General features: G+C 42.0%; 1 protein-coding gene and 1 long non-coding RNA gene across 2 annotated transcripts in view; one reads left to right on the top strand and one right to left on the bottom strand.

Moving 5' to 3' along the window:
• Positions 1 to 5486: 5486 nt before the first annotated feature.
• LOC116659548 lies at positions 5487 to 22308 on the top strand. Its single transcript, XR_004314907.1, has 3 exons — positions 5487 to 5570; positions 11246 to 11250; positions 22298 to 22308. It is a non-coding gene; the product is annotated as an uncharacterized LOC116659548 (long non-coding RNA).
• ASXL3 (ASXL transcriptional regulator 3) overlaps positions 5570 to 22639 on the bottom strand; it is a 158126-nt gene continuing 141056 nt past the window's right edge. The window contains 6 exon segments of the mRNA XM_032467213.1: positions 5570 to 9227; positions 9229 to 9497; positions 9499 to 11625; positions 11627 to 12265; positions 14932 to 16888; positions 20757 to 20862. Coding sequence (XP_032323104.1) covers positions 8543 to 9227; positions 9229 to 9497; positions 9499 to 11625; positions 11627 to 12265; positions 14932 to 16888; positions 20757 to 20862 — 5783 coding nt within the window. The 3' untranslated portion in view covers positions 5570 to 8542.

Raw genomic sequence — 22639 nt, 5'->3', positions numbered from 1 at the left:
CCCTCTGATTTTTCCCAGAGTCCCCAGTATTTAGCAGTATGTGTAGCAGCCATTGTGTCTTTTAGTAAATAAAAGGATGGGCTTTGGTCTCTAAAAAACCTTCTTTCATACTCTTTTCTATTCTTTGTATTCTTTTCTTTAAACTCTCTAAGCCTCAGGTTCCTCGCTTATTACATGGATATAATAATAGTACCTCCCTGATAGGATTTTTCTCAGGATAAATATGATAATTATCACCTGTGAAATGTTTTGTAGTACTTGGTACACAGCACTTCACAAGTACTACCTATTCCTATTTTTCAATAAAGACAATCTGCCTTTTGGGAGCAACTCTGGGAAAACACCGTATTTGGTGTAGTATATAACTAAATCTCTAAAAGTTTACTTGTATGAAGAGAATTTATAAAATCTCCTTTATATTCAGATCCTGAAGGTTAAAGACTTGGAAATGATTTATTTATTACCCAGAGAGTCACAACTAGAAAACTGAAATTGCAGAGTGTGGTGTCTTTGATTATTCCCAGTTTTTGCCAAGTAAAGTTATCTGGATGAAAAAAAAAAAAAAAAAGATTCTACAGAAGACGCTTTTATACTCGAAAGAATCTTTCCAAGCTGGTGGTTGTGAGAGGTGGTGGGTGGAGATGGGTGAAATGGGTGAAGGGGAACAAAAGGCACATACTTCTCATTACAAAATAAGTCAGTCCTGGGGATGTAACGCATAGCTCGTGCCCATAGTTAATAATACTGAATCGCATATTTGAAAGTTGCTTACTGAGTTGCATATTTCAAAGTCCTCACCACAAGAAAAAATATATTTGTACCTATGTATCAGGATGGATATTAACTACACTTGTTGGGATGATCATTTCAAAATATATTCAAGTATCAAATGACTTCATTGTACACTTGAAACTAATATGATGCTGTATGTCAATTATACCTCAATTAAAAAAGAAAAAAAGAATCATTCTGATATCAAAAATATGAAACAAAATATAAACTATCTGCTACCAATCATACTGTCCTCTTGCTCAAAAGGTGTCTAGTGTGCTCTCAACTGGTCCTCTGACAGTAAGGAAATTACAAACTTGAAGATTAGAGATAACACATTATCCACAGAATCTTACTCTAAATGTAGTTTTTAAAATGCTTTTGAATTACTAAATGTTTCTTTTTAAGATGCCAATTCATTTCCCATAGCTATTTTCCCCCTAGAAATATAAAGATTATCCCCCCCCAAATAATGTTGAACAACAACAAAATCTACATTGATCTCACATGTGAAAGTAATAAAAAGGTATAAAAATGCGTCTGGTTTCCACTTAGAAGCCATCATGGAGAACCGTCCCCACTTATACACTGAGCCTTCCAATCCCTCATTTTGAGATTTAAACTGATTGGCAAATAAATTTTGTAGCACAGTAAGAAATGGGTTTAAAATAAATTTCTCTATATAGGCATGCATAAATGTTGCGGCTTCTATTCGGGGAAAGAACATCCCGGAGAACCTCTCGTGGTTCCCACAGTCACTGAGGCCAACTTCACTTTCCTATAGCTCTGTATCTGGAAGATGTTACAGCATCCCAGCATTGGATACTGAAAGCCAAATGAATTAAGGAAAATGAGACCATAGTGCTGCACTCCTATGAAATCCCTCCAGGTTCCCTTGTCATCAAGAGAATGAGCATTTGGAACACAGTGTTTGCCTGCAATAAAACCATAATCTGGAACTATAGATATAAGTTTGGATTAAAGGTGAAGGAACCTATTTTCCACTTACCACCTGATGATAAAGACTTTGTGGTGAGCACACAGAAAATGAGATGGATCTCATGTGATCTCAAGTGTCCAGGACTTCCTGTTGGAGCAGCTGGTGCTCCCACCCTTTCTCCATGTTGCTATTTACGGAGAGCATCCACTGAACAAGGTACTTGGAAAAAGCAAAAAGGGGAAACTCCTGGACATTTCGTTGTGTTTGGGTAAAAGCTCACCTTTGAATCACCTCTAAATGATTTCCTTAAAAAAAGAGAGAGAGAGAGATTATAGTTGGAAATTTTAGCTAAAGAAAACTAAGTACCTCAGAAACAAACTTACCCATAAATGCAACGGATATACTAAATGTAAATCCTAACTACTGATAAAAGCAGATTCAGGGAGCTCCTGTGCCCACAGAACTGATAATCAGCCAATCTTCTCTGATTTGCTGTGACAGGACCATCTCTTTTGACTTCTCTGGCACCTGTTTGAACTGGTCTATGCTTTGCAGGACTGCTAAATATATTCAATATCAGCTTTACCTATAGTTGGGTATCAAAATGGGATATTATTTGAAACTGAAAAACACAATAAAACTATTTTAAATTTTAAAAAGGCAAAAAAATCAGCCCCTGCTTTGTAACCCAGGGGACCTTCCTCCAGCTAGTGAGAGTTTATGATAATTCATTGCACTGGCAATAGGAGAGAAATTTCCATAAGGAAAAGTACTAGGTTCATTGCCCAATTTAGACTCCAGATTAGTCGTGACATTGGATGACTCCAACTTCTCATTTCTGCGTATCACTGTGGATAACTGTCTGTGCTTTGAACTTGAAATATTAAGTCTAGGCAACCTATAATTAAACTCTTCAAATAATTTCATGGAGAAATACTTTCTAGGATTTATGTTCAATTATCTTCTGCAGAAAGAAGCCCAGAACTGTGGTATCAACTACTCTCCTGGCTAGGTTCTTTCAAAATAACATACTTATGTTTGTTGACAATGAAGTTATCTATGTGAAAATTGATGAATCACTGCGTAAATTGCTTGTTCTTGGATAATGTCCATAAAGGATAGAAATAAATAATTTAGATCCTAAGAGCAAATGTTACTCAAATTAGACCACATTAATTTATTAAGAATAATAAAATGTTTATATAGAAATTATTTAATATTGTACCTATTTTATGAGAATGAATAAATTAAATATATATAAAACATTCAGATCAGTTTCAAGAAATAGCAGCTTGAAGAATGCTGGACTGTTCAATTTTCTGTAATGAATTTTGGAATAGACGATGTCTGTGGAGTAACACAATGAAAACAAGAAAAAAAATTCCACAATACTAAATAAAATTAAGAAAGCATTCTATAAATATTTTAATAGGAAAAAATAGGACAAAAAAGGAATGCCATCATTGTAGTGAAAATGATTGAATGACACTTAGAAGTATCTCCCTTCCATTGCCTTACTTGAATAAGCTGTACTTTCATTATTATAATCGTTTAACTTCTGAGGAGGAAGAAGCATGTTTAGTTCTTTTCTTTACCCTCCAAACGTAAACATCCTTTCGCCATCTGGTGGTTGAAGACAGCATTTTCTGTGTCGATGAAAACACAGCCGAACTGAGACTTAACAGCCAATTATATTGAATGCTTTCAGATTCACCTTAGTGTAAAGATATGTGTATTTTCTTAACCAATCTAAATATAACTGAGGCCATTTTGTTCTAATGGTTCACAACATTTTACTCAAATCACTCTAGCTGTCATATTTAAATGCAAGATAAGAAAAACTAACCAGACCAATTCTTTTAAAAAAGATTTTTGAAAGTAATTCATTTTGAAAGTTAAAATTAAATATGGTAGTAACAATTTGCTTGACATGTTACATGTCTTTTGGTCTAAAGAATTAATAACATCTTTATGGAAACAAGAAGGTCCAAATATATTTTTAAATAAGCGTAGTAGATACGGTAAATTTCAAAGGTTTCAACATACAATAGTTAGAATTGTATGTTGATGAGTCACCATACCAAGAAAATGTAACAGTATATGGCTTGTCTTTCATATAAATTCTTTCTTAAGTAAAAATTTCAATGTTTTTATTAGTACATTTTATGTATACAGATTAACTATCTCATTTCATAAAAAAATTAAAAATGACAATAAATTTAATGTTTAACTTCTTTATTTTCTCCCAGAATATTTTAATATTGAAACCCAAATTGTTACTTAGAGAAAGGAAAAACAGAGAAACATGAAGAAACAAACATTTCATTTCATTTCATTTCATTTAACTTATATGTTATTGTGAGCAGTCACTCGTGTAGGCAACACTTTTGTTTCTTTGTAGAAAAGAAATAAAAAAACAAACAGCACCATTAAAGAATGCATGATCCCTGAATTCTAAACCAAACACTGTCTAAAAGTTGTTTCAATGCTTGTCGCACTCCGTCACATTGAGTCAGGTATGAAAGCAAGCGTAACAGTATTAAATTGTAGCAGTCTTACTGAATCAACTGCTCCCCCTTCTGAGAATTTTACACACCTTTTCTGAGTTTTTCCTGTGGGAATAACAGATTCTTTGGTAGAGGACTGAAGGAGGGTTTTACTTTTCTCTATGCCGACAGAAAATGTCTATGTACGTTCAGGGCCTCTGCCCCCAGTCTGTGTTTGTCATGCGTGTTCTGTTTGGGTTGATTTCACATTTTGCTGTTACACTGTAAGAGGAATACCGCCTTTAAAAAAAAAAGGCATTAAATGGCTAATGTCAAACAGATGTAAACATTCAGAATACTGACCGAAGGGGAAAAAAAAATACACACAAACACACATTTAAAAAAAAAAAAACTAAAAAACTGAAGAAACTGTACTGAAAATCTGAATCAGATTAGGTTTCCGTGAAGCCGGGGGGAAAATACAGCAGTACAAGAAGATGATGGCAACCAAGTAGAGCACTTTCTTGGAAACATTCATGAACAGTACAAATACAATGAAGTCTTCCTATTGTCTAAATTATCCTGCAACTATCAAATAGAGTACAAAGTGAAATAGTATGTGCTATAAAAAAAGCAGCTCCTTTAAATTATAGTAAAAAGGCGTTTTCTTCGCTTTACAGTGACAAAGCATGAGGACTGAAGACGACGAGATTTCTATGTTCAGTGACATTTTGGCTATATAGGCCCCTGACAGTCTGCTGAGCTCCTTTGCCGGGACTCTTCACATTGTTCTCTGGAAACACGGACAGTGACTCTGGGCTCTGCGTGTTCAGTGGGCTCCTTCCTACCAGCGTGGCGAGCACGGTGCTGGCCTCCATCCTGGAGGAGACCACCCTAAACTTGGCTTTAGCTCCTGTCACCCGGGACTTGACCAGACCAGGGAGGAGCTGGGAAACTGAGGCCACAGTAACTTCTTTTGAAAACGTGTTGGTAAAGGGCACAGGGGCTGCAGCATCGTGTTATCCTTACTCTTGGCTGCGTTCGGCAGCACCGTAGGCACCGGCTTGTTTGTGTATGTTTGCTTTGAATGAGTGAGAATATCCAAGGCGGAGAAGTCAACTAAACCTTCTAGAGCTCATCCCAGAAACACATACTTCCACAAAGTCTTTACAGCAACCAGGCTCAACCTCATAGGTTTGTTTTCAAGTTTTTCCTCCAGACTAAACCTTAGCAAGGAAATAGTATATCTAACTACGGTGCTCAGGTCACCAGCGTGTCTGCTATTCTGGCTTTGGGGAAGGAAAAATATTTTCATTTTGAAAATGAATTTGCATCAGAACGTCTGTATTAACATGCCCATTAACTACCTAAACGTCTTTAAACAACCTCAGGCATATGCATATCGTACAGGAGAGGGGTGAGGGAATAGCAGTTTTCTTCCTTCCCCTGCTCCAAAAGTGCTACTTAGGGAAATACATCCTTTGTGATAATAATAATAAAAAATTACACGTTAACATGTGCAAGTTCTACTCCTGACAGGGACAGCGGAGGGTCCAATCATGAGCATAATGCACACACTAAAAGTTGCACATTACAGCGCCACCACCATGTAGTAGCTAACATCCTCCATCAGCACACAGGCGGGCATCTGTGGAAATCAGGAAACTAAGAACCTGCTCACCTAATTCAAATACACTGGCTTTTGTATACGTATTACGTGGCCACTTGTCAAATAGCTGACCCATATTTTATTTCTGAAATTTTCTTTCCATTTTTTTTTAGCCCAAAGATACTAATATTTCAGTAATATGAACCATATGCAAACATGAGGAACATAAACTGGGGTTAAAAAAAGAGCAAGGGCAGAGAAAAATTCCACTCTTTGGACCTGGGTGACAGAATCCACGCACGATCAGCAACTGACTCTCCAAACTTATTACGTGGAAAACAAGAACACAGAGGGCACTTTTCTTTATCCCCAGGCAGTAACGTGCAGGCTGTATTCCACAGGGATGGGGCTGATAATGAGCTCAGTGTCACGTCGGCCTCAATCGTACCTCACAGGCAGAGTGCAAAGGTTCTGCAGATCGGAGTTTCAACCCCGTGTCAGTTACTGGTGCGGTAGTGTTGAATCTGCTGGTGTAGACAGTATCTGACACTGGAAGGGCAGTGACTGAATTGGGAAGAAGGCGTTGGCATGCGAGTGTCTACCTTTTGGGGGTGCCCCTCTCTGAGACTAGAGCGTGCTCTTCTAAACCAGGACAGCATCAGAGCCAAGCAGACCACAGAGATGCCACTGACGAGGACGCCACCCAAACCGCCTGGCGCAGAGTGAACTATGGATTCGCTGGAACTTATGTGGCGATTCTTGGAAAGGGCTGGTTAAGTGCATTGCTAATATTCTCAGTCATTAATTTTGTTAATTTTAATGTGAAAAACGGTCATGACAGCAACTGAAGTACTGAATCTCCGCCACGGAGGCAGGTCTTCTTTGCTTTGCCTTCTTGCTAAGACAGAACATCTTTTACTATCACCAATTTGTTAATAAAAATGACGTCTCTATCATCTAATGGAATTTGGCAACATCACAGTAATAAATATGGAGGGAGGAAAAAAAAACATACTATGGTTGTTATTATAAAAAAAATCACGTTTGTTTTTTTTTCCCCAGGAATGTAATTTCTGCTCATTCCAGCTAGTTTTTAAGACGTATTTTAAGGGAATGTCAAAAGTCAACATTGATTAGAATGATCCCAAGTGAAAATATCTGTCATTCTTACCCTGGATACAGACGAATTCCCCCACCATGTGTTTCAAATTCTAACAGCAACAATCAGTCAATGGATTAATGGTACTCCACACCTTGTGCTCTGTAATCTGAAGTTAAATGGACGTGGTTTTTGTTGTCTTTCATCTTCCCACCACGTGCATGTGCTTTTGAACTTGCTTTAGGGAACAGAGCCTCCTGAATTATGGCTGTTCTCTGGCACGAGAATGACCAAAGTGTATGGGATGGAGCTCAAATACTCAACACCCAGACTTTACTGGATAAACACTGACAACAGGTATAAGATGCAGTATCCCTTTTTCAAAAGCAGTTCCACTCCCCCAAACATGAAGAATGCACTGAATTCCCCTGAGGAGGGTGGGGAAACAAAACAAAACATGCAACACCTAGAACAACTTTTAAAATGAGGGCTATTTTAGAGTCAACTATAATTATATATATAGATCATGACTCATGAGGGAAAATTGTTCAGAAAAATGCCAACACTTCAGCCTTCTGTAGTCCTTTTTATCATCAATGACACTTTAAAAAAGAGGCGGCCAAGCTCTTCAAAGTTGGAAGGCAGAATGCACTGGTGCCATCAATTAAGGGCTAGGATCATTTTCCCCAGAATTTTAATATCTAGTCATTGCATTTGAGTGAATAGAATGGACCAATATTTACATCATCAACCCATATATGTGTGTTTGCATACGTGGCAAGTTATTCGTTTGCTTTGAGTGTTAGGGCATCTTTTTCATGCTTGCTCTTAGAAGCCACACATGAAGCTCTGAAATCCTCTGGGCCTACGGCTCTCTGTTGGCCAACTGATCTGACAGTCTCCAGTGTCAAGGGGCTTGAACCAGACCGCTGGGCATGAGACCCACGCTGTAACTGCAGGCAGAAGAGACATTTCACTACAATGTGTGTACCGTGTCCACGGCAGATCCAGAGAACCTGCCAGTCTCTGAAAAGAGTCAAAGGGAGGAAAGAGAATTCAGGACAGTGGAGTTCATCAGTGGCATACCTCCTTTAATGTGTCTTTTGTGAGATGAGTAAATACAAGGAATCATACACTTAAATCAGATTCCCCTTTCCAACTATGATTTAATCACTATGGTAAGGGTAGGTCCAAAAGAGTCAACGGTGGGAACCCTCGCTTTAATGCTCGCTCTACAGAAGAATGCAGAACCACCTTCGATGACTTACCACTCTCTTTCTACTTCTCCATTTCTGGTTATCATTCAATAATTTACAATGTTCTTTTCCTATCTACACTTGGATTTTAAAAAAAAAGTGGGGAATGACCTGTGTACACATGAATAGAAATTTCTCAAAGCTGCGAATGGCAACCAAATACGTAAAAGACATGCTGCTAAGTAAGACCCCTCGGCCGGGACGCGATCCCCCCCGTTCCGAGAAATGCAAGAAAAGAGCGATCCCATAGAGAAAAGAGAACCTGTTCCAAAGTAAAATAAATTACCACGATATAAACCACCGAGTTACTCAATTTCGCTGCGGCTGACGCCGTCTGGCTTTTCCGTGTTGAAAAGGGATACTGCATCTCTCACTCAGCTCTCACCGCACAACCAGGCAAGCCACACAGAGTTTAGAGGGCCCTATGCAGTCGTCGTGGCAGAAGGCGCCGCAGCCTTTGCACACAATCATGGCTTTCAGCCGGCAAGAGCATTTCAGTTCCAATTCATCCGCGTTGCTGCTGTCGGCAAAGTTCTGAACGGGCATCTGAGCGTTCTGACCCGGCAGGCCCGTGGTGGGGTTGGAGCCGCTCCCCAAAATCCCAATGGACTTCTCGATGGCAGATGCTGCCCTTTTGAAGCTCGTGCTACCAAAGTGTATCGTTGGGTAATTTCCACAGAGCTGCGGCGGTTGCTGCACCTGCATTTTCTGAGCAGCTAATTGGGTAAAAGGCTTTTGTGGCTCAGAAAGCAAATAGGAAGAGAAATCTGCATTTTTCAGCGCGAATGCCTTTAACTGTTCTTTCATTTCATTCTGGTCATAGGAAACTTGTTTCATGCCCAGTTCACAGCTGCTGCTTAAACCTTCCTCAAAAGAAAGAGGTTCCGATTTTATATTGCTGCATATGCCCGTGGACTGCGGCCAGCTAAGTCTCTTAGTGGTTTCCATGGTGACTGGCGGTTGTTTTTGATCGGATGGGACTTCGGCATTAGGAAGAGGTGGAGGTAGCGGAGGTGGTGGTGGGGGAGGCGGGGGCAAAGCCAAGGGAGGAGGGGGCGGGGGCTTGAGGGGGCGGGGGGTGCACCAGGGCTTTGTGCGGCATGGCGTGGACGGTCGCCGCGCCATCATCGCTTTCTTTAACCGGCACGCTGGGGGATAACATGTTGGCTAACCTTAGCTGGTGAGGTGCGGAGGCAAGGCCAACCTCTCCCAGTCCCTTTTGTTCCAGATGCCTATTGAAGGCAAACGCGTTACAGCCCACCGGGGTCTTGGCGGAGGCCTGTAACAGAGCTGTAGGGGGAATGGGGCCCCTGGCAGCCAGAGGCATTTGGTAGAAACTGCTGTCGGTGGGAGGTACCGGTGTCGGGGTGGAAGCCACCGTTCTTGTCAACGTGAAATAGGTTCTGCTGGAAGCTACAGGAGGGGAGCAGCCGCTTCTGCTGTTTGACCTCGGGGCTGTGGACGACTCTGTTCTGCAAGGAGTGCTTGTTCAGCCACTCCTGCTTCAACGGCTGGCCGTGGCCCAGCTGACTCACGCTGGAGCTGATGACGCAAGGCACCCCTTTAACATCTGGGTCCCCCAACAACTTCCCTGGCTCACATTTCACTTGGGTGTGCTCCCCCACAGTCCTGGCTACTCTCTTTTTGGGGTGGTTTTCTCGCTTTCTCATCTGCAGTGGGGCAAGGGCTCCTGCCAGGTAGCCCTTCCCGTCTGGATTGGGAGAGCTGGGGCGCATTTCCACCACGTTCCTCTCCGGGGCTGTCTTTCCCACTGAGGTAGTTTGAAGAGGCAGGGGAAGCCTGTTAATTTCGAGCTTGGCTCCCAATCTCGGCTGTGGCAACACTTTTTCCAAAGGCAGGTTGCCCTGGAGTAACTGTGTGACGAGGGGATTGTTAGCCTCCACGGATGACAGCCGGCAGCTCGAGCTCCCTGTGCTGGGAACCCTTTTCAGGGTGTCTGGAGCCAAAGAAATCGCCTCTTCCATGGGATTAGAGGAGGTCGCCTTCGTGGTCTGCGTCTGGGGCACACTCGGGGCGGCGTCTGCGGCCGGAGGAGCAGGCAGCTCAGGGCCAGGGAAGTCTTCGGTGTCCATCCTAAAGCCCTTGTCCACGTCATGAGGTTCGGACTTCACCGGGAGGGTGACGTTTGTTATGAGATTCCGGGGGTGAAGTTCCGGCACATGCGAGTAGCTGGCGTGCTCGGTTTTGATCGCCTTTGGACAGCTCTGCTCGAGATACTCTTTCTGTTTACTGGAACCAGCGTGCCCGAGCAGAGGCTGTCCCGAGCTCCTCATTCCGTCCTCGCTCCAGCAGATCCGGCTGCCTGGGTTGTACTGATTGCTACAAGTTGGGTCTGCTTCACTTTTGAACGCAGCTGAGCCACGCGCCTGCTCGGCAAAGCTGTTACTCGGAGGAGTCACCTCGCTTAGTTTATCTGGAACAACGAGGGGGACTTCGCGGAGGCTCGGGCAGGTGGCTGGCATCGTTTTACCGTCTTGCTTTCCGGCAGGAGCAGCGAGAAAACTCGAACCGTGATCTCCTTCGTTTGCCACCTGCTCAGGCCTGCTGATGACAGACACCTGCGGACACGCCACGGGCTGGATAGGCTGGATAGTTGCTTCCGTCCTCCCGGACCTGCTCTGGAGGTCCAGGCTGGCATTGGCGCTTTCAATGGAGACGGTGAGAGACAGAGTGGAGGTCAGTGTGGTGCTGTGGTCAACGATGACTTTGCACGGGATTGATCTGTTTATGGCTGCTGGTGCGAAGCCCCCCGGAGGTGGCTGAGGTTTCCCAGAAGTGTCTGCCCTGTTCCGAGTCCCTGAATTCTTGTCCAAGCTTTCAGCACTTAAGTTGGGAGAACTTTCATAAGAGTTTATGGCCAGCATGCTTCCAGTAAACACGGCGACGGGTGGGCGTGCCACCAGAGCATCTGTGGCGGCCACTGGGTCCCTGCAGCCGAGGCCGGCTCTCACGGTGGTGCCCATGGATACGGTGGCCTGTTCCTCTCCCCCAGGTATGGCTATCTTCTCAGAAGGAAATCTGTTGTTCACTCCCGTTGGGGGAACCAAGACAGAGCTAGTGGAGAGATGGTTTGGCAAGTTACTTCCAATGGAGGGAGTTGGCACAGGGGTGTACTGACCAGAGACTACGTTCCCAGCACTGCTGCTGGGCATCAGTACCTGCTTGTCATCCATGGGGCTCGACGGACTGCAGCCCTCCGTGATGGCGGGAAGAGGGGCGCTATCGATACATTTTGGTATAATGGCTATGCATGGAGTGTCAGCTCCCTGGATGGTTTTTAACATGCTTATGTTACAAGCAGAAATTGTAGTGTTTGCACTGTCAACAGACATTAGAACAGAGGATTTATCGACAGAACTCACAAAGGGATGTTCTTTAATTGCTCCGGACACAGCAGTGCTGCAGACAGACACGGGGACAGAATTTTTATTAAAAAGCATCGGGCACACTGCTATTTTCAGAAGAGGTAGATGAAACAATTTTCTCAGATAAGTGTGACATGGGTCTGTTTTCGTCAGAGCTGTGCACGGATAAGTCCGTGGCAGTTTCCGGAAGCTTGGTCGGGTTGAGAGACGGCTGTAATAGAGTGGGGGTCTCCCGGAGGTGTGCAGACTTGTTGCTGGGAGATCGGCAGTTTGGATTGACGATGATGACACCGGGGGAACCTTCGATTTTTGTTTCAGGGGTACAAGAGACTTCCAAGCTTGGAGGCCCTTCCTTTGAGCCGAGCGGAGGCAACCGGGACTCTTTCGTGTTCTGGAAGAGGTGCGCTCGGGCTTGATGCTTTGCGAAGAGCTTCGCCTTGGTCTGCTCTTTGATGTGCGCCAGGGTTCTGGCCTTTCCGCTCTCTCCTGGGCTCCCCATGGCTCCGGAGACGATGCTCGCGGCCGCCGCCACGGCCGCTGCCGCCGCAGCCTCTCGCTGGGCCCTGGCCTGCTGGGCTCGGGCCTTGATATCCGCCAGGGTCCTGGCTCCCATGTTCCTGCCGCCGCTGACAGATGTGCTAGGGGAAGCTCGGGACTCTGGCTTGGAGACTGGTTGGCTCTTGATAATGAAAGGCGGCCCGATTTTGGAAAGCTGGATCTACAGTAGGGGGAAAACGGAAAGATAAAGTACGTGGGCGTGACACAGCGGGGGCACGCAGCCTGCGGGGTGAAGGACGGGAGGGGCTGATTCTCCCTGAACGGGGCATGAACTGCATCCGGAGCCCTGGATGCGCCTTCAGGGGGTAAAATGGCAACACACGCAGCGTGAATGTGGAAAATGAAAATTTTAATCTGTTTTTAATCTACATCAACTGGAGATTTTATTTGGCATGAAAATGAAACCTCTTCTTAAAGCCTGATATAAAAGGAAACGAAACCCATGCTTCTTAAAATGAGGTTAGCTAAAAAGACTTAGGTATATTTAGCTTGCAAATTATCTTCCTGGCTGGCATGAAAAAGTGGGACCTTCACTCTTATTTAAGTTTATCTGTCCTAATCTGACACAAAGGAAAAAGCCCTAATCAAGGGTCAGAAGACTAGAATTCTCAGCCTGGCTTGACTCAAAGGAACGCTGTGGCCCTGGGCAAATCATTGTGTACTTCAGTTTCTCCAGGAACCTCCCTGACTCAGAGAGGCTGCAGGTTCCACCAAGTCCCACACCACCTAGCATGGCCCTTACACATGTAGAGTCAGCACACAGAAGGGCCTGTGGACTCAGCTGTCAAATGAGACTAGCACTTTCTGGTCTGTTTCCTTCACAGAGCTGTTATAAAGATGGAATGAGACTACATTTGTGCGGCTGCTCTGCTTTCCAAAGGGATTTTTGTTATTATTATTGTTTTTTTGGTTTTCTGCCTCCAAAAGAGAGCACGGGTAGGGCAATTTATTTGATATTTGAAATCCACAATTAGCTGAATTTCGTTAACAACCCAGCCTACACTGTTCACCTAACTCATGCCAATTTCGTGAGGCACGAGACCTAACAACATCCCACAGCAATGTCTGTGATGCTCTAGTCACTAAAAATGTTCATAGTCACAGACTCAGAGAGCTGGAAGGGATCTAGTTAAAGCCCTTCATTTACAGTTGAAAAACTGAGCCCCTGGAGATAGCCAGCCCTGGGTTCACACAACTACCGAGTGACAGTCTTTGGGCTCTCTGCTCTGTAATGCTGCCATGTACTGTGTTTCCTTTTATTTTCCCCTCCAGGAAAAGTTTTTCCTAGAAAATTTACATCTCTCTTCTTAACATATTATACTTGCATATATTTACATTATAAACATGTGACACATGCTACAAGATCATTATCAGTTTGGAATGATGCGTTAGAACTTTGGTAGAAGGAATTATCTTCCCGAGCTGTCTCATTTCTCATTTTCAAACTTGTGATGTCTCTCTTCTAATCCAAAGGCTCCAAAAAAAGATGAATTTAGAAAAGGAATTCAGTTCTTCCTTTTAAATATTTCCCTCAGTTTAAAAAATTAAAAACATTAAGCCTAACAATGTCAAATATACTTATTCTCTATTTCCTTATCTATCTATCTTTATATAAGGTATATATCACTTTGAAAATAAGCTTTTGACAAAAAAAATTAGTGTGTTTAACAATATTTCCTATGGAAAGCATGCTTACCTTTTTCTTTCCACTGCTTCAGAAATTAAAATGTACAGCAGGGTTTTAATGGGAGCTTAATGTTCATCTTTTACATCTCCAGAATCTTTTTGAAATAGGGACTGCTTTATTAAATAGAGTAACTACAATCACACTCTTAAAAGTCAACCTTAGGGAGATCATGAGTCACATCTTAAAAGTAGATGTCAGAGCAGAGCAAAATAAAGAGAAAGAGGTTAAGAAAAACAAAGCTGGAGTATGTTTATAATTCTAGACCAATTGTATGATGCAGTAATTCATTTTATTGTAGGACAGTATAAATGGGCTGAGATAAAAGCACTAAATGAGTATAAATTACAGTGGGTAGGATTTTTTTTTTGTATTAAATAGAGAGTTTCTTTTGAATTAACCTTAATTTTCAGTTTACTGAGGCAGAGCCAATTTATATAAAAGGTTTCTTTTCTGAGAGTAAAAATCCACCTGGGATCAAAATAAAATATATAAACAGGAATGTTTATTTACAGGCTTTATTATTTTGTGAAGTTAAATACCTCTTTACTATCTTGGAAATAAAGCAGTAGGATTTGTATACCTATTTATCTACAGCATTTTCCCTGAGGGTTTGCAAAGCAATTGCATTGATTTCTTTAAGAAATATTTAACGCGGCTCTTCCATAAGCCAGGTCCTCTCTGCTAGGCAGTGGGGTGCTCCAAGTTTGTTGGAAAGTGAATGAAGGGATAATACGTACCTCCGTGGCTTTCGTGTATGTCGCTGACTTTTGACTGCTACTGTCTCTAGTCCTACTGAGCTTTTACAGGATGCTGAATTATCTTTCCAGCTTTTCGAAGTTTATGTAGGTCTCTGTCCTATACCTGGAGTCCCCCAAAGACCCTGCATCTTAATGGCCTGAGGGCTCCTCCAGGCCCTGTTCTCCCTTCTCATTTCTTTTTCCTGAAATGCCAAGGTCTAAATATATACATGTATCTAAACTTATCATATGAGCTCAGTGCAGCCTGAAAAGTGATCATTTAATATTAGACTGCTGTTGGGAGTCTCAGATTATAAGCTGTTACATTTACTTTTGAAAAATTAAGTATCTAAATAAGACAAGCCTGTCTATGACATTTCCTTTTAAAACCAAATGCCATACCTTGAGAGGTGGAACCCTCGGTTCCTCTCTTGGGGGCTGCTCTTTCTCAGGTGGACTGCTGGACAAGAAGTTCCGGGTGGACGGGGCCCCCTCTATCCTAGCCCTCTTCTCCTTACAGGTCCCAAAGCTGTGCTGCTCTGCAGTTTTCCTCTTCGATATCTCAGATTCTCGACTTTCATTTCTTACCCCGTCCGGGGACCTGGAGGGCTCCGACAACTTGGAAGTATGCGAGGTCTCCAACCGAGTCTGTGAGCTTCCTTGCTTATGCATTTTATTTCTAGAGCCTTCTGAAAATGAAGACTTATCCGCTGATGAGACATACTGCTTGTCCTGCAGCTTAGCTGATGGGAGCTCATTGCCCTTACTCTCTGACTCTTCAGGAAAGACAGGTAATTCCAATGGTGAAGACATTCCTTTCTTTTCGGTTCTTTGCAGGATGTTATGATTTTTCACTTTTATCACTTCTGTAGAAGGAAGTTCTGGAATTGATGTAGGACAGGACTTCTCAGTTTCAGCATGTGATTTGCAAGGCTGCGGATTCAGGGTCTTACTGTGCAATTCTTCTGATGAAAATGCTTCAGGAGTGATGGAAGAAGGACCCATTTTGATGGGTTCTGGAGTATTTGATAGAGTCTTCTGCTGAGAGATGAGGTTCTCTCCTAGGGGCTTGGCAGGGGTAGAACCTTCATCTTTCTGTGGGGAGAGTGGTTCTTCAGGTACGGACATTGGCTTTCTTTGTTGATGTGCCATTCTCTCATTCATCGAAGAATTAGAAATTGGAGAAGTTTCTGAAGGAAGTGGCAAACTGGATATAAAAGTGGCCTCAGATGTGAGAAGCATGGAAGACACTGAGGAAGGTTCTGATGTCAAAGGTAAATCGGACATGGGAGATGTTTCTGATGTTAAAGGTAAATTGGATACTGGGGATGCTTCAGAGGTTAGAGGTAAATTGGACATCAGAGATGCTTCTGATATTTCCGGTGAAGTGGATACTGGAGAGATCTCGGACATCAAGGATGAGTGGAGATTTTCATCAGTGGTGTTTCTCTGAGTATATCTATCCGTGTTTTCAGTGCTGGACACCTCAGAACAAAATGTTGTCTCAAGGGAGGCCGGAGTACAGGATTCTTCGGAAGTGGACTGGGTTTCCCCTCCTGGGGATGTCAGGCTGGTGCCGGCTCCCTCTGGGCTCTCCGAGGAGAAGGACGTTTCAGAGACGCACGCGTTTTCAGAAAGCTGTTCATCGGGCTCACTCTGCAGCTCCATGTCGACAGCAGCTCCCTCACTGGGAAACTGGCCTTCTAAGGAAGATGACCCTGTCTTTATTTTTGGAGTGTTGGTCTCGAGTGCAGTTTCTGGCTCCTTGTGTTCGGTGTCACTGACACGAGTCCCAGGTGAGGCGGACGGAACGAGAGAGTCACAGACTTCCAGGTGATCAATGACAACAGACATTTCTTCCTGGGGAGATTCTGCTTTCTCTTCCACCTTCACTTCAATATGAGGCAAAGTTTCTAAAACATCGTTCATGATAACACAGGATTCCAAGTGATCCTCGGGAGGCGCTATAGGGGGCTCTTCGTGAGAATTGGCGGGGCTTGCAGACTCCTCGGAAAATTCAGCTATTGTCTTGTGATTTTCATCCTGGCATTCACAGATGCTAGTCTCCACCTCTTCTGCAATTTCCTCCTGAATCACAGATTCTTCGGGGATGAGGATGTCCTCTGATTCCGATTCTGTCATTACATCTTTACCTACGTCTACCATGGGACACAGTGTGGCACAGAAATCAGGCTCTGGAGAAGCTGGACTTTTCCTGCTTTTGGGGTGTTGTTCTTTCAAGGGCATCTGTGCAGGAAGAGCTGGAAGGCCTGAGGTCCCACATGGAGAACTACTCTCAGCTCCGTCACTGTTTGGTCCAGATGTAAGCTTTATAGATTCCTCCCTTGACATGCCCAACCTGATCAGAAATTAGAAAAATTACATTATTGTTTGAGCACAAAACATGAAAGATACAACTTAGACCTCACCAAATATAGTATTCAATAGAAGTAAGTGCATTAAGTTAATTTTATACACCAACATGCTTAATTTATGTAAATAATTTATGTAATTTATAAATTTATGTAAATCTATGATGGCTTAGTTCTTCTACTGCCTATAAATCATAACAACAATAAAATCTACTTCTGGTTAAGAAAGGTATTGATTTTTATTCTCTAAGCAAGGAGATTTGAACCCTGCCAAGCGTTAGTAAAAGAAAGCTCCATACTACCAAAGACTAAGAAATGTGGGCAGAAAAGCAAAAGAATGTATAAGAGCTAAATTTTTGCTAAAAGTCAGAAAGTAGAAATATGTCCCTAAAATAGAAAATTACACAGTCCTCAAAGGATGCAACATAACCAAATAATTAAGTTCAATAGAAGATGAGTATGTTGTAAAATCCTGAAATTGAGATGATTAAGTTCTCTGAACGCAAGGTAAAAGGTGTTAATCACCTAATCTAAGACAATACGGAAACTTCACTGAAGAATAACAAACTTGGGGTGATCAAAGTGGATTCGCTGATTCTACTAGATTACATCTGTGTGAGGCAAGACTTTTAAGTTCTTTGATGTAGATCTCTTTCTGTAAAGATATTCCATCAAAGTATCATTTTGGAACATCAAAATATTCTATGATATCACAGAATATCAAGAAATAGCCCACTACTGTTCAGGTCACAAGGCAAAGTTAATCAGATTTACAATCAACAATACTGTAAATCACTATTTCCTGTCATACTAAGTTACATGAGATGGTAGGAAAATACGCTGTTCTACATGAAGTTAAATTAGAGTACAGGCAATTACAAAGAGAAGCAGAAGAGAGAACATTTCCAGAGGAAGAAACATATTTGAGTGAAGAAATACAGCTCTAACAGGAAAACACCTCAGAGAAATCTTCTTCAAACTTTTACTTAAATCCTCAAAATGAAAAGGAGATAAAGTTGAATATACTTTTTGGGTATTTGATCACTGCCTTCTTTACTAAAATTCAGAAGGCTCTCAAAAGAAGATAGAGGATATGCCTTCATTATTAGTTTCTCTTCTTTCAACATTCCCTAAGATGGGTTCAAACTAAACCACAATTTATACTGTACTGAGAGGATCAGAATAATTATGCAACAAATACATTTAGAGTGGAATAATCAGTTAGAAACAAGGTCCCATGGGGCGAGGTCAAGCACAGATACACTGATACTAGGTTAGATGGAGAACACACAGAATCTAGCCACTGGCAGCCAGATTTCAGCTAGTTGATTAATAAGAATAGCATTAAATATATTTAATATTACTAAATATCATATATGTATGTGATATATCTCTCATATGGAAAACAGCATTGTATAAAATATGCATGTAAACATTTTATTATTTTCATGGGAAAATAGACACAAGAAGGCATAAGGCATAGAAGGAAGATGTTCACAGCATACCACGTAACCACACAAAAAAAACCCTGCCCTCGAGAAATCTGGATCGTAAATCAACAGACCAACTCCTATAACTATGAGTTAGCAAATACATGGGATCTCTAAAACTAAAGCGAGTGCAGAACAGTATTGTATTATAGGCAGAGTAAGCCAATAAAAACCAAAATAAAGATCTTGGGAAAAATCAGAGCAATGAGAAGGCACATGGTGTCAGTCAACGGAAAATTATCTGATGGCAGGAAAACTTCCCTCACACGCTAAGGGAATGCAGGTAATCTAGAAACAAAATTAGAAGGGCAGTCAATGAGATGTCCAAAATACATCCGTCATCCAGTATGTAATCAAAGACAGGAAAAGACGAGCAAGGCATAAGGGGACAGAAACTCTCTGAATAAACTACAGCAAGAAAAAGGTCGGTCAAGTAAAAGAACTTTGTATTTAGAACGCAGAGATGCTGTCGGGGGTAGGGTGGGGGTGTGTGTTTACTCACAGTGCTGTCTTGGTCACTTGCCAGGGCAGGGGCCTTTAACCTGGCATCCATGACAGTCTACCAAGCCCCCAGATTTCAGGTGAAAAACTGTAGGTGTGCGAATTTTTTCTGAGAAGGATTTGCAGGATTAAGACGCTGAGCACATTACTTAACCACACTGTAAACCAGGGGAAATTACTTAGTTTCATCGTCTCTCAGTTTTCTAAACCCTTTTAAAAATAAGAATAATAATGGTATCCACCTGATAGGATTGTTGGGAAGACTAAGTGAAACAACATTGGCAAAGCTCAGTAATTTGCTCAGGGTCTGCTCAGTGATTAATGTGCTGACGGAGGAAAAGCTCTCTGGAGGGTCCCTACAATACAGGCTCTCTGGCGTCTGGGACGGTGTTTGGCACATTCACGCTGGATGAATTTTGTTGAATTAATAAAAGAACTGGCCCAGTACTCAACAGAACCTAAGGATCAGTGCTTTGGAGGTAACTAGCTTGCTCTCCTTCCGCCCTTACTGCAAAGAGCGCTCCCAACATTCTTTGTCAGAAAAGGCAAGGAAGGCCCCCTGAGTGGTCTTCGATGCCACTCTCCAGGGTTCTTAATCCTGCTGGGCATCTGCTTGATGGGGAAGCACCTAAGAATACAGATTTCTGGGCTCAGCTCCTGGGCATCCCCCATCAGTATGTCTGGGGTGGATGTTGGGCATCTGTATCTGTTTTTAAAACTCCAAGGAGGATTTTGATGCAACCAGGCTTGAGTAATACTGCGGGTAACTGTATAAGAAGGCATGTATCTAGTCTGCCACGATTTTAACACTTGAGAGAAGACGTTAATTTTATCTCCTTTTAGTTTTGCTTCAATACATATATGTACCCAAGGTCTGAGGGCAGCAACTGAAAAGGAACTTTCCTACTCACACTCACGGGGACCGCAACTCCAGACAGCTCGCCAGAGGCCACCCTTGTGTAAGCAGACTGTTCATCACGTGGGTCCTCTTGATGGGGGACTCCCCCGATGACAGGGGGAGGTTTGTGAATTGAGATCAAATAGTACAGGTTTGGTGGTTGCCTGCCACCACCTCCGTGTCTTCTACACAAAACGACTTTCAAGCACTAGTATGTGGGGATTAAAGCACAGACCCCTCTACCCAGGATGAACTGAAGTTGCCGCCAACTGTTGGCTCTTAACTCCCCCTTTCTTTCTTAGGGATCTGACAGTCTCTGAGATGCGGGTTGTGCCCGAGTACGGTTCACCGCGAGGCAAAGGAGAAACTACTTCCAATTCTAGTTTAGCCACTACCACATTCACATGCGGCCGGTATTATATTTAACACACACACACACACACACACACACACAAATAAAAATAATGTCTTAGAAAGTGGTTACACACGAAGAGGAAAATGGACAGAGTAAAGGGTAATAGTTCAGGCTCTCCCCCAAATAAGGACTAAACAAATGCATATGAAGAGTTACCATTCTTGGGAAAATGTGAGAATCAAATATGTGTCTAAGACTACTAGTCTTTAATGCATTCATTAATGCAAATGCTTGGGGAAAAAATAGAGGAGATTTTTTACTAAAATCCAGTTAAGAAAGCCAAAATCGACTTCTATAGGGTTTCATGTGCTATTTTCAGTCCAAAATGAATTTTTATGGACAAGTTATAAACCCCTGAAAACACATTTTTTTTTAAATGTAAGTGCTGATATGCCACTATAATTTTACCTGCAATTTCTTACACTGAGGGCCTACCACCTTTTATCGCAGGTTTATTAAGTTTTATAGCATGTGAGTGTGCTATGTGAAGCAGAGAATTACATTTTCATTTCCTTCTAAGAGAAATGAGAAAAAAATGCTCTAGTACTTACTTTTCTCCATAAAATCTTTCAAAGAATTTTTCTTTCCAAGGTTCTGTTTTCTTTTCCTTCTCAATTTCCTGCCTTATCCGCAACTGCATTTCTGGAGTAAACTCTCCTAGAAAGAAAATGCTTAAATATTGAGTAAAATTGTTGTATTTTTTGCCAATCAATGAAGAAAACATGTAATTGATTTGAGTCAACTTTTATGGACGCTGAAAGGTCATAGGCTGAGTACTGATAATATTTCTACAGCTTCTCTTTTCATGAACATCACTCAGTCATTTCATCAGAGATGAACTGTAAAATATTTAGCAAATGTACTGCATGCCAGGGGTTGTGAATGAGTGTACCATAAGCAAAACAAAAAGACAACCCATGGAATGAGAGAAAATATTTACAAGAGGTAAGACTGACATGTGCTTAATTTCCAGAATAAATAAACAGCTCAGACAACTTAATTAAAAAAAAAAAAAAAAAACCCAATACAGAAATGGGCAGAAGACCTAAACAAGCAATTTTCCAGTGAAGATATACAAATGGCCAATAGGCACAAGAAAAAATGCTCAGTATCGCTAAGTATCAGAGAAATGCACATCAAAACTGAAATGAGATATCACCTCACACCAGTCAGAATGGCCATCATTCAAAAGTCCACAAATGATAAATGCTGGAGAAGGTGTGGAGAACAGGGAATCCTCCCTACACTGTTGGTGGGAATGTAGTTTGGTGCATTATGGAAAACAGTATGCAGTCCTCAAAAGACTAAAAACAGACTTATTGTATGATCCAGCAATCCCACTCCTAGGCAAATATCCAGAGGGAACTTTCATTTGAGAAGATACATGCACCCCAATGTTCACAGTAGCATTATGTACAACAGCCAAGACATGAAAATAACCTAAACGTCCACTGACAGATGACTGGATAAAGAAGTTGTGGTATATTTATACAATGGAATATTACTCAGCCATAAAAAAGAACAAAACCATGCCATTTGCAGCAATATGGATGGACCTGGAGATCATCATTCTAAGTGAAGTAAGCCAGAAAAAGAAAGAAAAATAACATATACTATCACTTATATGTGGAATCTAAAAAAATAGACAAATTTTCTTATTTACAAAACAGAAATAGACTCATAGACCTGGAAAAGAAACTTAGGATTACCAGGGGGAAAAGGGGTTGAAAGGAATAATCTAGGAATTTGAGATTTGCAGATACTAACTACTATATAGAAAACAGATAACAAGTTTCTACTGTAGAGCACAGGGAACTATAGTCAATATCTTGTAGTAATCTACAATGAAAATGAATAATGTGTGTATACGTATAACTGAACTATTGTACACCAGAAACTGACACAACATTGTAAACTGACTATACTTCAACTTTTAAAAGAAGTGTACATTCACTGTCTTTAATGAAACCAGTCCAGTGAAAGATGGAGCACACAGTTGACTATAACAATACAATGTCACCATATCAGTCATAAGAATCAATGTAGTGAAAATATAGAAGGGAAGGCACTTAATTCGGCCTAGATCGATTAGGGAAGATCACATAGAGAAAGAGATTCTTGAGTCAGCTTCCGAAAGATGACCAAGCTTTCATAAACTAATTGGCTCACAAGGCACAGAGATATAAATACCTATATTTACACTCTTCTGAGTGGCCAGTTGTGAGGAGAATGCAGCATGAAATGAAATAGGAAAAGTAGGCTGCAGCAAATTACCCAGAGCACCTTTTAAAGAGAGCCCTGAATTCCTCCTGCAAGAGGCAGACGCAGGTCCTGGCAGTGTTCAGTGAGGGAGGAAGACGGCCAAATAAGCAACTTAGAGACTGGCTAGGAGGCTACTGAACCGCGCAGATGAGAGGTGGGGATTACAGTCAGG

The sequence above is a fragment of the Camelus ferus genome, chromosome 24, assembly GCF_009834535.1.
Source record: "Camelus ferus isolate YT-003-E chromosome 24, BCGSAC_Cfer_1.0, whole genome shotgun sequence".
Taxonomy (NCBI): domain Eukaryota; kingdom Metazoa; phylum Chordata; class Mammalia; order Artiodactyla; family Camelidae; genus Camelus; species Camelus ferus.
Note: the sequence above shows the minus strand (reverse complement) of the source record. Positions and strands in the feature narration are given on the sequence as shown.